At 31.2% G+C, this 16866-nt stretch overlaps 1 protein-coding gene across 2 annotated transcripts in view; it reads left to right on the top strand.

Annotated features, from left to right (window-relative positions):
* LOC129288581 (protein transport protein SEC24 B-like) overlaps positions 1-10351 on the top strand; it is a 29254-nt gene extending 18903 nt beyond the window's left edge. The window contains exons 15-24 of one of the 2 annotated variants that reach the window (XM_054925225.1): positions 1049-1168; positions 1250-1318; positions 2654-2731; positions 2875-3013; positions 4372-4536; positions 4906-5051; positions 5382-5561; positions 7662-7750; positions 7870-7901; positions 9964-10351. In XM_054925225.1, the coding sequence (XP_054781200.1) occupies positions 1049-1168; positions 1250-1318; positions 2654-2731; positions 2875-3013; positions 4372-4536; positions 4906-5051; positions 5382-5561; positions 7662-7750; positions 7870-7901; positions 9964-10073 (1128 nt within the window). In that variant the 3' untranslated portion in view covers positions 10074-10351. The remainder of the gene's footprint in view (positions 1-1048; positions 1169-1249; positions 1319-2653; positions 2732-2874; positions 3014-4371; positions 4537-4905; positions 5052-5381; positions 5562-7661; positions 7751-7869; positions 7902-9963) is intronic. The other variant, XM_054925226.1, reaches the window with a different exon arrangement.
* Positions 10352-16866: the final 6515 nt, after the last annotated feature.

The following is a 16866-nucleotide window of genomic DNA, read 5'->3' as shown; positions in this document are numbered from 1 at the left end:
ATAGATGGAAAAAAGAAGATAAAGTCTAATGAATGCTTATAAATGATATACACTCATATCCTAGTCACTAATCCTATCTTAGAGCATATTTACAATTAAAACAAGGATGTTCCCACAAATATTATTTTAATGTAAAATAGATCAGATCTTTGTGGTGACAGTTGAAGCATGAGTTAGTGTCGCTATTGTTGTCATCATCACGGTAGTTTCATCGTCATCATCATTTGTTTTACTACAACATAAAACATGTCTTGAGAAGCTGGCGATGCTCAAGTGTGAGTAGGATCCATTCTTCAAGTTTGCTTTATGCATGCGGTCCTATACTATGATAAGCTTCCTCACATGTAAGCACTCATTTTCCCATTTTGTTTTTCTTGCGGAGAGATGAAATGTGTAGAAAAATGATGCTTCAAAAAAATGTGACTGCGGGGAGTGGGGCTTGATAGGAACGGAAAAGAATGTTCTGATGCAAGCAGTTATTGCATCCAAAGAAAGAATTAACTAAGTATATAACAGCAGGAGTTAGTTGTTTGCTTCTTTCTTTGTTTTTTTAGCTTGTAATATATATTTTTTTATCATTTTATGTGATAGCAATTTATTTAGATATCATGTGAGAAGGAAATTATTATTTTTTGCCTTTCAGTTAATTACACTCACCTATGAGGTTGACACTTTAGATACAGAGAACGCTTCCTGATGAATTTGAGGTTTTAAATTATCTCAGCCTGTTATAATTTAATTTTATTCTGAATCAGAGTACATATAGAGTTTCTGAGGCAACAACCCTGCCCTCTAGCCCTAGTAAATCTAGGTTAAATATATCTAATAACTCTGGAAGATAAGATGATAAAAAGATAGATAAAATACCTAATAGATAATAATATAATAAAGTACTGCATGTTAAATATTAAGTATTAAATCATAGTTATCAAATATTAAAATATTTAATATTATCTTGTGATTTCCAGCACTTCCTATATGTTGTAGAATTTTATCATTAAATGTTCTGGTTCAGATTTCATATCATGAACTTCTCACCCTTTTCCAGGTCTATTACTATTATCCATTCTCAGCTTTTTCTGATCCTGCCAAGCTTTACAATGATCTTAGATGGAATATCACTAGGCCACAAGGTTTTGAGGCTGTAATGCGTGTAAGATGTAGCCAGGTAATCTGTAAGCATCTTACTAGTCTTACTACCTTCTCAGCGACTTGAATTGAATCTACAATTTCTCTTTACATTTGACAGGGTATCCAAGTACAGGAATACTATGGCAATTTTTGTAAACGCATTCCAACTGATGTTGACCTAGCTGGGGTTTGTATCCTTTTCTAGATGCTTATATAGTTAATTATATGCATGTTTGTCAATATACACAAATTTGAAAATATCCTTGTGCTTATGGATATATCTGCACTGACAGAATATTGAGGTTTATCGGCAGTATAGGCAATTATTATATACGGCTGACGAGAGAGTAGTTCAGACACCATGAAAACTTTTCTTTAAACTCCTAATTACAATCCTTACTAGTGAAAACTGTCAGTGCAGATTTTGAACTCTGATCTGTCATTGCTTGAGTTAATTGTGACCCCTTTATGTTGAGCAATAAGGCTGACCAAAAAAAAAAAAAGGGAACTTTATATTGGGTAGGTGAAATCAGTGATTTTTCATTTAATAAATATTGTGGGATATCAGATTATTACTTTGAACAAGAAGAAACCTGTTGCGGATCTAAGGTGCTGATTTCCCACTTTGAAGGTTCTGGTGGTGTGGGGTGTCTTCATTCAATCTGACCTTGAAAGTCCAATTCCAGTGATGTTAAAAGTTTTCGTCATGTTTGTGAAATGAATCCAAATATTCCTAATTGGTGATTTATGGTTTTTAGTTTTAAAATTAATATTCCTTGTATCTACTCTGGACTTGATGCTTGCAAAGGGCCTTGTGTCTTATTTCCATCACCTGATGTGTTGAGAAATGCGCATTTAGCTTAACTAACACTGAAAAATATTGGTGTTATGTGGGAATTAGGGGTATTTAAGGTATTTATCACATATTAGGTTAAAGGGTATCCAGGGAATCAGCTGGACCCATCTGTATAAATAGGGGAGCAGCTTATGAAATTGCAAGGAAATGAATGATATTGTGGCGATTGCAATTTTGAGGCCTCCACCATACCATCTATCAATTGGCTGTCTCACTGTTTAACTTTTGGAGTTAATTTATGTTAAATACTATTTTGTATGTGCAAAATATGCATCATATCCCGTGATTTATTTGGTCTTTATTTGTATCCCTTGTATTATGGGATTTTACTATATTAGATGTAAAGATTATTTCCTTTTTTGGTTTTTTTCCTCTTTTATTCCTTGAAGAAAGGTATATGCTTGAATTCTTGTAAATTAGAACTGCATACATGAGAATTCCATTTAGTCTCCTCAATTGACATTATATTTCTTTCTGATGACATCTTTTTTCCCCTTTCATTTGGCAGCTACTTTAGCATGTTTTAGTTCCTATGGTTACATCAATTTACAAATATTATGTTGGATACATCAATTTCTTCTCTAATTATATCAGTCAGTAGTTTTGATTTAGTTCCTGTGGTTATTTTATTGTTCATTTGTGTTTTATCACATTTCTGTTCTACAGATTGACTGTGACAAGACTTTTATGGTGACCCTGAAACATGATGATAAGTTGCAGGATGGATCAGAATGTGCTTTTCAGGTATTAAACTATTTTACTGCTTAATTCCAAGTATTTATGATGTTCAGATCGCCTTCGATTATTAACAGAAACTGTTAGTTTGCTTTAAACAAATGGTTTTTGTTTCTACTTTTCTAATTATTTTATTGTTTTTAATCACTCAGTGCGCTCTTCTTTACACAACTTTGTATGGCCAAAGAAGAATACGTGTTGTAACCTTATCTCTGCCTGTAACTAGCATGCTGAGCAATCTATTCCGCGCAGCAGATTTAGACACTCAATTTTGTTGTTTCTTGAAGCAAGGTATGCCATGTCTCTCTGTGCAATGTCATTGTTTATCTCTTTAATTCGCATGAGCTGCTAACCATATCAAATATTTTACTTGGACAGCTGTATGTTTATATTGGGAAAATACAACAATAGGTCCCTATACTTTGATTGTGTTATGTTTATAGTTCTTAATAGTTTTATTTCGTTGTTCTCAATCCTTTTAGTTTGACCCGTCTGCCACATTAGTCCCTAGTTTTAAAAATATGCAAAAGGACATTAGCTGGCACCAACAAAGTTAATTTTGCTTGCATGTATTTAACTCTATTAACCCTTTTGCTAACGAGTACTTAACTTTGTCTTCGTCTCCCACATTCAGTTCAAGCCAAGTAATTAAAAAAAAAAAAATCGTTTTCCCATTTATCTTTGATAGAGTGTGGATAATGGTGGTATAATGGATAATTTGAGAAGTTAGGGATATTTTAGGAATAAATATTATTTTTTTATCTAGATATTTTATATTTAATAATATTGTTTAGATTTTATTTAGATATTTAGTTACCTATATTTTATTTAGATATTTAGTTATTTAGATTTCATTTAGATATTTAGTTCTTAGATTTTATTCAGTTTTTTATGTAGATATAGATTCTAGGAGATTTTACTCAGTTTTATTTAATTATCTAGTTATCTAGATTTTATTCATTATTTTATATCGTATTTAGCATTATAAAATATGCTTAGCAACTTAGAAACAGGCATATTATGAATACCACAGACATTTGGCTTTTTGGAAATTCTTCTAAGCGTGGCTATTGTGGAATGTGTAGAACAAGAATCTTGTTCTATATCATCTTGATATATTTATTCTGTTTATTTTCTTCTGTCAATTCTATATTTTCTTATTAATATTATGAAGTTAAATTTTGATTTCATATGTTAATAGAGATGTATCTTCCTTTTTTCTCTCTACCCATCTTGGATCTTATCAACCTTTTATTTTTAATCATACCTAGTCAATTTATTTCATGTCATCAGCATATTTTTACCATGATAGCAATTAGCAAAGATGTTATCTGAGTTACAGTGAAATTGTCTTCATTAGTGCCACCTCGTGGTCTTTATGCACATTTTTTTAAAAAACATAGGAGTTAACATTGCAATTGATCAAATTATAAGGATTGGAAACAATGAAATAAAATTACAGGGACTAAAAGCAAAAAAGCAATCTAAGTACAGGTACCTATTATTGTCTTTTCGCATTTATATTTTATTGTCTTTTGTGTTGTTAAGTGGTTCCTTGGTGTTATCATCCCAGTTCCTTCAGAACATGTGGTTGCTAGTACAACTAAAGTAAGAGAACCTCAAGACTTATCATCATTTTTCTTTTATAGCTGCAAGTGAAATTGCTTCAAAGCCACTCCTGCTAGTCCGAGAACAAGTGACAAATCTATGCATCAATGCACTATTTTCATATCGTAAATTTTGTGCCACTGTCTCATCATCTGGGCAACTTATTCTTCCAGAGGCACTAAAGCTTCTACCCCTGTACACACTTGGTATGTGTGGGCTTTCTACAACTCTCTGGTAGCATACTTTTGTTTGTTGACAATTTCTATGCAGCTAGTGATATTCAATATCTATCATGGTTTTTCCTTGCATGTTGAACTCACCATTTTTTAGTCATAATCTTTTCTTCATTTTCCTTGCATGCCAAAATGTTTTTCCTGCTTATTTTTATTTTATGTGTGTGAATAGATTTCCACCTTTTTCCTTTTCAAAATGGTTATTTGACTTTTTTACATATTCTAGTCCTGTTTTGTGATAATCATTCTGTCTCATTAGTCATTCAGAATGTTGATAATATGATTTTTTTTTCCCCTTCTTCGTGGCCAACACAAATGAAAATTTTTTTTTCGTTCTATCAGCATTAAGTAAGAGTGTTGGGTTGCGAAATGAGGGGAAAATTGATGAACGATCATTCTGGATAAATTATGTATCCTCTCTCTCTGCTCCATTGGCAATACCGCTTGTGTACCCCAGGATGGTGGCAATCCATGATCTTGACTCTAAGGTAAACTCTTTCATAACATTTGAAAATGCATGAGAAGATATAGATTTCATTTCATGTGAGAAATATTAGCTCAAGTGCACACTAATACGTGCTTGATTAAAACTTGATAACATGTCACATTTTGAAAATGAAACTGAAATTTGATTTCATTACATTTTATGTTAATTATTATGAGCGCCCTCTATAAATAACTAATGCTTCTAATTTATCAGTGGATTTTATCTATCTCATGAAAAGTTATTAAATTGTGTAGAATGATATTGTTTTACACCTATATCACAAGTCACTCTGACCTAATACAATGAACTCTTAACTTTTCATGACCTGCAGGAGGATCATGAATCTGTTATTCCTTCCTTCCTTCCTCTTTCTAGTGAGCATATCAGCAACGAGGGAATATATCTTCTTGAAAATGGTCATGATTGTTTGATATATATTGGAGACTCTGTGAGCTCGGATATTCTGCAGAGACTGTTTGGTGTTGCCACAGTTGATGAAATTCCTACTCTGGTAATTTCAAATTCATCCTTTTAGATTTTCCCCATTTCTAGTTGTCTTGTGATTTGTGATCTGTCAAATTCTAGGATTGGTTGCGAAATAGCTGTAAGTAAGCCAAACGCTTGAATCAATTGCTTAATTAGTGTGTTATTTTGGAGAATGATTGCTATAATATTGACTCTTCACGGAGCTACTAATTTTAAAACATTATTCATAACCTGTGAAAAAAGAAAAAGGTTGAGAGTGTAAACAGGTTGAGGTTGGAAGGAACTTCTGAATTGTGGTCCAAATCTTATAATTTGATGTTGTTTGACTAGTTATAAAAGCATTTGTGTGTGATTTGGACTATAGATAGGGTAATGTGATCTGCATGACATTCTTAGGGTTACAAGACTTGAGGACCTAATAAACTGTTGGAAATGATGACGTTGGAATGGAATGGAGTAGAATGGGATAGAACATAGTGAAATTTTAAAGGTATAGAATGGGATAGGACATAATGAAATTGTGTTTGATTATCATGAATCTGTTATGATATTAAGAATGTTGAAAGCAAATTTATTTGTATGTTTAATTAAATAAAAATGAAAGTGGAAAATACTAAAAATGCCGTTTGACAAAATATTTCCCTTCCCCATCTTCCTTTTACCTTCTTTCTCCCTCCGTCTTGCCACCCCTTCCCCAACCATTGCTGCCAACATCAACACCACCATCACTGCAACTCCACAGAAGAGGACGAGAAAAAACAAAGACACAAATCTGAATCATAGCCATTGACAGCCATGAAGAAGGATAGCCTAAAGTGAACAAAACAACAGGTGCAAAATCTTGAATCAGAGCCATTGGCGGTACCAAGCATCTGAGAGATTTTTGTTGATGTTTAAAATAAACTCTTAACTTTTCATGACCTGCAGGAAGATTATGAATCTGTTATTCCTTCCTTCCTTCCTCTTTCTAGTGAGCATATCAGCAACGAGGGAATATATCTTCTTGAAAATGGTCATGATTGTTTGATATATATTGGAGACTCTCTGAGCTCGGATATTCTGCAGAGACTGTTTGGTGTTGCCACAGTTGATGAAATTCCTACTCTGGTATTCAGGATTGAACCATTGACGGTACCAAGTATCTGAGAGATCAGCAAACTGAAGCTTCCATGAACGGTGACACTAGTGAAGGAGAAACCTTTGTAGCAAACAACAACAGACAATTTAATTTCTAAGTTGGGTGTTGAAGGCAAACCAGGCAGATGATGCCATGGTGCCAATGATCACAAGGCTACACTCACAGCGAGAGAAGATAGGATGGAGAGGAAAGGTAAAGATAGAGATGATTGGATCCATTCCACCTTTCCTGACAAGGACGATGGTGGAAGAGGTGTTGGTGGTGGTGTCAATGGAAGAGGCAGAGAAGGGAGAATGGAGAAGGCTGGTGGTGTCAAAGAGAAGGCTCATGAACGGAGGTTGATGGTGATGGAAAAGGCAATAAGGCATGATGATGATAGAGGACAATGGAAGAGGATGAGTGAATGGCATCAAAAAGGAGGGTCAAGAATGGTGGTTCCATTAATTTTTGGGAGAAATGGAGAGTATTATTTTATGGTAATCAGGATTCTATTGGAAAGGCTTTGCTTGCAACCAAATGTGTCAAAATGATGGAATCCTACCAAATTCCATTCATTTCCCTCAGTATTCCTGCAACTAAACGTGACCTAGTATTTTGCCTTTTAGATAGGATGAAGGATATTTGAGCCTTCATTTAACACTAGTCTTCAGATACTCTGTTAGATTTACCTCTCTCAGGAGCCAAGAGTCCCATTTTATATATGAATGATATTAGTCACTCCAAAAGTCCTTGCTCATCCCATGTTTAGGAGAGAGAATTGAACTCAATCAGCATTAAATGATCATCGAAACAATGAAATGACTCCCTTTCTCCTTGTAAAAAGGTTCATAATTTCTTCCTCTGCTTTTTTTAGGTAATATATATTGTGATTGTCAAACCTTGTATGCAAAATACTTGCAGTGCATTTTAGCTTGGAACTGGTTATGTAGAGTCTTTGGCTCGAAAAATGTAGAAGTGAATTCAAACCATTTTTTTCTTTTTCAACAGTTTGTGTTACAGCAGTTTGATGATCCATTATCAAAGAAATTAAATGAAGTGGTAAATGAGATACGGCGGCAGAGATGTTCTTACCTCCGGTAAGCTGGTTATTTCGTTGCCTAGTATAACAAATCTAGATCTTGATTGAATAATCTTTCTTATGATCTGAAAACTTAATGAAGTGTAAATTTTAAATAAGCTTTTGGTCTTCTGGCAGGTTAAAGTTATGCAAAAAAGGAGACCCATCAGGTGAGTGCATTAGATGTTCCTATTGAATTCTGAAGATGCAACAATATGAATCCGTTCTGAAATCTTTTTGTCAGTGCTTCAGTTTATTTGAAGTCAATGGTCTTTATTGCTTAGTCCTCCAAATATGTCTTTTTGATGGAAAACGGAAGACCCCTACTGGGATTAAACGGGGTTTTGATATTTATATTTGATAAGAAATGAATCAGAAGTACAAGAGAAATATCTGATTCTAGCCAAAACCCTGACCCCTCTTACACCCAAAGCAAAATGCATCAATAATAACTCAGTTTGAGACCCAAAAAAAGAACATGGGAATAAACAACACAATGACACTGGACTTCTGAGAGGCCAGAACCCTCGCAGACACACTCCTACTAACTGAATAAATTGGGCAAGATACTTTTCTCATTAATGAGTGGGGCTATTTATCTAGGTTTAACCACATCAGTCTCGGTTACTCCCTACAATCAGAATGATATCAATAATATTTATATAACCTTTCACCAAAAACATAATATTTACAAATCAATCAGAATCCTCTCTAATAAAGTATGAGATATGCAGATAGATAATAAATAAATGCTGTACAATTCATTAGGTGGCAGACTATAGTATTGCAACCCTAATTCTTCTTGGGCTGAGTCTTCTTGGGCCTAAGTTGCCCTATTCCAACACTAACCGAAAGACTGAACTCCCCTCTCTGGACGAAATGGAGGATTTAAAACCCAAAAAGTAACAACAAACATTGTCCACACCCCTAGCTGCACCTAATCCCTACTCATACTACTTTTCTGCTATAGCCAAGAACCTCAAGATAATTCTCTTATCCACTGAGCTACTCTTTTCTACACCATTTCCCTTACCATAAATTCTGCTATTGGTCCTGGGAATTTATTTGTAAATATGCTGTGAATCGTCATCTCTATCAGAAAGCATAGCATCTGATTAGATTGGGTTTATGTTTTATCAGTTATCTTTATTTTAAGGGAGAAATTAATTATTTGATCCTTATAGTTTTAATTCTGTTGTTACTTAATCTTTCAACTTTGACTCATAACTTAGTACTTATAATTTTGACTCGGTTATAACTTGGTCTTTGAATTTTGACTCAATGTAACTCAGTTCCTATACTTTTAATAGTTTAAAATATCTGCCCTTATATTTTAGAAAATAAAATTGTAAAAAATAATCTTAAATCTTTATAATATGTTTAAAGATTAAAAGTTTCTAAAATATGTGATCCAGTATTTTAAACAGTTAAAATTATAGAGTATAAGTTGTATTAAGTCAAAATTGAGGGATTGAGTTACAACTTGATCAAAACTATGGAAATGAAATGATTTTTCATTCTTTTAAATTCTTAAGATTTACTATTTATTTAGATTATCTTTTGAATGAATGTAGTTTGGACTAGGATCTATAGTATTTATCTTGTTTCCCTGTCTTATCTAGGATTAATGTTAGGTTTTTATTATTTATCTTCATATTTTACCCTTTCTCCTTTCCCCCTCCTTTCTCTCTCCCCCTTTGTTGTTTTGTTCCCATGAGAAGGAACTTTTCGTGGTACATCAGGTGCGTGAAGTGAGATACTTCTCTCCAGCGCTATAACATGTGCTCCTAATGTTTTACACTTTTGTGCTGCTTTATAGTTAATTTTCAACTCAAACATTCCTCGCATAATGTGTATGCCTCCTATAGTTGATCTATCTATTCTTCAATTGATGATTAATGTTACAAAATGACAGTTTGATTTTTAAGAATCTCGTGTTTATTCAGAGTTGCTTCATCTTGTACCAAGTTTGGCATTTACTTCTGTACAACCAAGACGCATGATTTTGCTTTGTTAGGATTGATATTACTGCGTACCCAATCGAGCTGTGTATTTTCTGCCGTCTATATCAGAACTAGGCTTATAGATAATGGAAACAACCACATACTGTACTTGTGTCGCTTTGCCGGACAAGTTCAAGACAGGAAATCTTTAGATAGGAGGAGAAAACTGTTGAGTATGTATTTCATTTTTCTAGTTATATAACTGATCTCTAAATTTACTATGGATCAGGAATGTCTTTCTTCTCATATATGGTAGAAGACAAGAGCACAGGGGGCTTCTCCTATGTAGAGTTTCTTATCCATGTGCACAGGCAAATCCAGCATAAAATGACGGCATAACGAGTACATGCCTACTCTAGTTGAGCAAGCTTCACCTTAACATTGAAAACTCCCAAGAATAAGTGAGATTCTGGTTAAATTTGCTCATTCGAATCATTGCCTTGCACTTTTGTCAGAGGAAAACTATTTTTGTTTGATTAATTTACTAGGCGATTTGATTTTGTAATAGTTTACAGGTTCTATGTTCATATTATATTTGTAGTTTGGTTCTTGTTCATTTTAACTTACATTCGTTATTTAGAGTATGCGACAAATAAAAACATTTTATTTCGGGTGCTTGTTTTGAGTGTTGAAGTTGTGCAGGATAAGAGTTGAAAATATTTCAACAGAATAATCATAGCAAGTTAAACTTTCTATTGATCCTGCTTCCTGTGTATCCGTGGAGAAATTTAGGTGGTCCCAGAGCACTAGGTCATTTGTGCACTAGCCAAGTAAAATGTTTCATTTATGCACTACTTTCTCTTTCCAATTTTTTCCCTTAATTTTAAATTATTTTGCGCAACATAGGAAATTATAAACATAAGTAAAACACGAAAACATAAGCTCCCAGGCGGGCGTGCTAAGCGGCTGAGATTAGTAGGAAAAGAATAAAATCCAGGTACTTGAGACAAGGATCTTCGTACTAATGTTCTGGCAAACAAATCTTCGGTGGTACCCTTCCAAGGATATATGCGACTTGTGTGATACTACAATATCTTTAGTCATTAACTAAACTAGAGTCCACATAGACATAATGAAAATTAGAATACATTAAAGTTTGAAGTTTTAAGATATGCAATAGGGTCAAAAGATTAAGATGTGTGATAGACGATGTTTTATAGACTTTAATGATGAACCATGCACTTGTTAGTTATAATTGCGTGAAATTCCAATGAATTAAAATGGCAATATATGATATGTTGTAATTTAAATTAAAATGGCAATTTATGGTAAGGTCAAAAAGGAAACTGGTCCAAATACATTGAAAAGAATGACTTACATTGTAATTGGACCTTTTTAGACGACCATGGTCTTAAAGTAAAAATATGTATTTCAATAATGAAAAGGCTAAAATGCCTTTAATACTGAAAAAGAAAGAAAAACATGAGATATATAGTAGACAGAGGACGGCACACGAAAAATATGGTTTTCAAGAAAATCAGACCCTTTTATTTGAAAATCTGGCATAGGTGACATGAATTTTTAAATAAAACATTAAGTTGTCAGGATAAAAAATGGCAACTTGAGGATGTGTCTAAGTTAAGGGAAAATTTTTAGGAATATCTAACACTTTTGTTCAGAATTTTGACCTAGGTGACATGAATTGAGGACTTATTTGGGATTTGCTTCTATTTTTTGTTTTTAAAAACTTATTTTGCAATATAGTTTTTAAAATTGTTTTTTAAAACAAAACAAAAAAAATCTATTTGGTTGTGTTAATTTGAAATTAGTTTTAAAATCAAAAAAAAAATTGTTGATAGTGATTATCACTGACAATTAATTGTGGTGGCTTATCATAATCATTAGTCAAGATAACTTTAATTTTCAAATGTGATGTATTTTGAAAAAATAAAAAATAAAAACAGTTTTAAAATGTTTCAATATTGTGTTTTCAGAATTAAAAATAAGAACAACTTTCAAAATTAGATAGATTCAAAATGCTTACCAAACAAATTTTTTTTAATTTTTGTTTTTAAAAATAAAAATTACTGTATTTTTTAAACAGCCCTAAGTTTCCAGGGAAAAAATGACAACCTGAGGTTGTGCCTAACTAAGCGAAAATTTTTGAGAGAAATTTGACACTCTTATTTGGAAATCTGACCTAGGTGTTGAATTAAAATTTCTACTATGAGCATCAGTCTTGCTTCAAAAGTACCAAAGGGTTTTGGAAGACACTGGAAGTGGGTGAAAGAAATATTTCCCCATTTAGCTTCAAATTTATTACATATTTTTCAATAATCTGCAATGTATCTTTAATACTTATGAATTTTCAACACTCTTCAGTTTACTTCAAATTCTTCGATAATCTTCAGTTTTTCTCGAAGATACTGCAAAAATCTTGAAGATCGTTGGAAGATGAAGGAAGAAAATTTGGTGCATTTACCTTCAATTGCCTTCAAAGTTTCTTCAATATTCTTCGAGATCTCTGAATTTTCAGAAATCATTATTTTTTTTTCACATGTCTTTCAAAATTCTTCAAGAGTCTTCAATTTTCAACAATCCTCTACACTAATCTTCAACAATTTTCCATGCATCTTAAAGATCTTGGAAGATGAAGAAAGAATCTCTTATATAGATTTAGCTTCAATTATCTTCCAAGTATCTTTGATATTCTTCAATAGATTTGAATCTTCAACAATTTTTAATTTGTGAGAATTTTCTTAAAGGCTTTTGGATGTGATCTAATTTTAATTGAGGTCTAAAAAATTTTAAAATTTCACTGCAAGCCTAGAGGACTAAAATGAAATAATTTTTTTTTGGTTAAAATAACTAAAATTCCCTTCAATTATAACAAACATTATTGAAATAATAAGTCAAGTTATAATTTTTATAAATAACATTATTAGAATAAATTTAACTTTTTGTTATTATCATAATATTACTTATAAAAATTGTAGCTTGACTAGTTATTCTAATAATATTACTCATAAAAATCATAACTAGCTTGACTTATTAGAAACAATGTTACTTGTAAAAACTATAACTTAAATTATTATTTTACTAATGTTATTTGTAAAAAATTATCACTTAACTCATTTTTTAGTTACGTTAGTTGTAAAAACCATAATATGACTTGTTAATGTAACTTGATTTGTTATTCTAATAATATTACTTATAAAAATCATAACTTAACTTGTTATTGTAGTAATGTTAATTATAATTCAAGGGACATTTTGGTCATGTAATTAAAAAAATTTCACTTCAATCCTTCGAGCCTGCAGTGAAACTCTAGAATTTTTTAGGCCTTAATTGATATTTTGTCATATCCAAGGATCTTTAATGAAATTCTCCCTTTCTCAATAGTGTTGAGATACATTTTTACCTATGAACTATTCTCTAAAAAGCACCTGATCTCTTAAATGATTTGTCATATCAACTTTACCTTTAAAGTAATTAAAATGTAGGATATTTACCCTTGCTATTAAATACTCCAACTTCGATGATTAAAATGCTGAGAGAGACTTAAGTTTGATTAAAAAAATGCCACATGTCATGCTAAGTGGGTCCAAATCCAAGTTAAAGGTGCATTTTTGCTACATTTTAATTACTTTAGAAACAAAATTGCCACCATGCAAATGATTTAGGATAGTGAATACTTCTTAGATAATAGTTTAAAAGCAACAATGTATCTTAACTTGAATCTATTTGGCATGACAAGTGACATTTTTGGTTAAACTTATGTCTCTATCAACATTTTTAATGGTCAATTTTGGAGTATTTAACGTTAAGAGCAAATATGTTATGTTTTAATTACTTTATAGATAAAATTGCTATGGTAAATAGTTTAAAACATTGAGTGCTTCTTAGATAATAACTCAAAAGCAAAAATGTGCCTTAGTTCTTTTTCATACATGGTTGTTTTTTTTATAAAACATAAAATTTTCACTCTATTTCTTAAAAAATTATGAAATTCACATATTTTCAATTTCATAAGATCCATTTTCGATTAGTTTGGTTTTAGATACATTTGGTTTGTCATATATTATAAGTTGTTTTCTAAAAGAATTTTGTGGTCCTGAGTATAAATTACTTTGCAAAAATTTGTGTAGCATTAATTGTTTTATTTCAAATATAAGCTTCTTATCAATTTTTTTAGGAGATAAAGAATGTTCGTGTTTTAAAATTTATGGTATTTATTAGGATGAAAATGAAAATAAAAGCAATTTTAGACAAGTTCAATTAAAGTATGCTTGTCATTGCTGTTAACCTTTATTAATTGTCTTCATTTGATGGGAAAAACAAAACAGATGAGATTGATCAAAAGGGCTAAATGACCTCAACATTTGGTTAAAAGAACTAACACTTTTGTTAAGTTTTTTAGGAGACGATCCCGCGCCCTCGCTACGGGGTGAGGGAGGGGGTATGCACGCACATTAAAAAAGTTCTTGAATATGATATAATTTCAATTGAGATTTAAAAAATTTTGAAATTTTACTGTATGTTTAAAGAATAGAAATGAAATAAATTTTTTAGTTAAATAACCAAAATGTCCTTAAATTATAATTAATATTATTGAAATAACAAATTAATTTACAGTTTTACAAATACTATTGCTAAAATAATAAGTCAAATTATGGTAAAAAACAAGCTATGATTTTACAAGTAATATTAACTAAAATAACAAGTCAAGTTATAATTTTTATAAGTAACATTAGTAAAATAACAAAATAAGTTATGATTTTTAAAATTAACGTTGCTATAATAATAAGTTAAGCTAATTATAATTTTTATAAGCAATATTAGTAGAATGATAAGTTAAGCTACGATTTTAATAAGTAATAATATGATGATAATAAAAAGTTACGTTTATTTTAGTAATGTTATTTATAAACTCCATACTAATAGTGTTATTTATATAAATCGTAACTTAACTTGTTATTTTAGTAATATTAATTATAAATTAAAGACATTTTAATTATTTAATTAAGAAAATTTTTTTATTTCAGTCCTCTAAACTCAATGAAATTTTAAAATTTTTTAAACTTCAGTTGAAATTATATCATATCTAAGTACTTTTAATGAAATTCTCCCTGTAAAAAAAATAATATACATCTATTGTAAAATATAGTTAATATGAAGAGTAGAGAAGGATAAAATAATGTAAAAATAGAGAGAAAACAATGGAGGAGAATTCTTATTTAGTGTACATATGCTTTGGACATGACTTTTATTTATAGGCATCTAACCATTCAGTCCTACCTTAATATTACAAGGATATAATGAGGTCTATAATGGTGTATTATGTAACATTTGAAGGTTATAAGCTATTAAGACTAGAAATTCCTTCCATGCCATTCATGAGGACATTAAGGATAAAGGAATAAAAAGCGTTATGAGTTATAAATATCCATAACATAATATTTATAATACTCTCCCTTTGATATCCATAACAAATATTGTGCCTCATTAAAACCTTACTAGGAAAAAAAACCTAGTGAAGGAAAGAAAGTACACAATATTTTAAATATTTACTAATGTTGTCTCATTAAAAAACTTTTCTAAAAAAATCCAGTGGGACAAAACCTTAGAAAGGGAAAAAAGTATAACATAATATTTACTCCCCATAGTCTTTCCTTGGTAACAATATCACTCAATTCCTCTTGATGACATCATCACTTTGTCTCTGAGCTTGTGCATTCCAATTTCATACACTAACTTTTCAAATGTTGAAGTTGGTAGTGTCTTAGTAAACAAATTTGCAAGATTATCACATGAGCGAATTTACTGAACATTCATATCACCGCTCTTCCAAAGGTCATGAATGAAAATTTTTTTTTGGAGAAATATGTTTTGTTTTATCTCCTTTGATATATCCTCCTTTCAATTGAGCTATGCATGTCATGTTATCTTCAAATAATATTGTTGGAGTCTTTTTTTCCAACAATAAACTACAAATCTTTTGAATATGATGGATCACTAACTTTAGCCAAACACATTCTCTACTTATTTTGTGAATTGCAATTATTTCAGCATGATTTGATGAGGCAACAGCTAAAGTTTATTTTGTTGAATGCCAAGATATTGTTGTACCCCTATAAGTAAACAAATATCTAGTTTGTGATCTACCTTTATGTGGATCTGATCGAAATCCTACATCTACATTACCAATAAGTTGTGATCCAAATTCATTAGAATAAAATAATCACATATCAATTGTCCCTCATGGATATCAAAATAGGTGTTTAACTTCATTCCAATGCCTTTTTGTTGGGGAAGAACTAAATCTTGCTAATAAATTTACAGCAAATGCAATATTGGGTCTTGTTGAATTAGCAAGATACATCAGTGCACCAATAGTACTAAGATATGATACTTCAAGACTAAGAAGTTCTTCATCTTCCTCTTAAGGGTGAAAAGGATCTTTTTTCTGATCAAGAGATCTTACAACCATCGAAATAATTAATGGATGTGCTTTGTTCATGTAAAATCATTTAATATTTTTTTAATGTAAGTTGATTGATGAAGAAAAATTTCATTTGCTAAGTGCTCGATTTGTAAACCGAGGCAAAATTCTATTCTTCCTAGATCCTTCATTTCAATTCTTTCTTTAAACAATCAACTGCTTTTTGGAGCTCTTTAGGAGTTCTAATTATATTTAAATCATCCACATAGACAGCAATTATAACAAACTCTAACCCATTTTTCTTTATAAAAACACATGGAGAGATTGGATCATTTTTATAACCTTCATTCAATAAATATTCACTGAGACGATCATACCACATCCTTCCAAATTGTTTCAATCTATATAAAGATTTATGCAAACGAATTGCATATTTTTCTTGAGAATCTTTACATGCTTCTAGCAATTTGAATCCTTCAAGGATTTTCATGTAAATTTCTGTATCTAAAGAGCCATATAGATATGCTGTAACAACATCCATTAGGCGCATATCAAGTTTTCTATATACTGTCAAACTAATTAGATATCTTAACGTGATTGCATCTACCATAGGAGAATATGTCTCTTTATAATTAATACCAGGTTTTTGAAAAAATCCTTATGCTACTAGTCGTGCTTTATATCTAACAACTTTATTTTTTTCATTTCGTTTTCACACAAATACCCATCTATATCCAACTGGCTTTACAC

The sequence above is a fragment of the Prosopis cineraria genome, unplaced genomic scaffold, assembly GCF_029017545.1.
Source record: "Prosopis cineraria cultivar Desert tree isolate PC_DT_omini unplaced genomic scaffold, ASM2901754v1 PC12, whole genome shotgun sequence".
Taxonomy (NCBI): domain Eukaryota; kingdom Viridiplantae; phylum Streptophyta; class Magnoliopsida; order Fabales; family Fabaceae; genus Prosopis; species Prosopis cineraria.
Note: the sequence above shows the minus strand (reverse complement) of the source record. Positions and strands in the feature narration are given on the sequence as shown.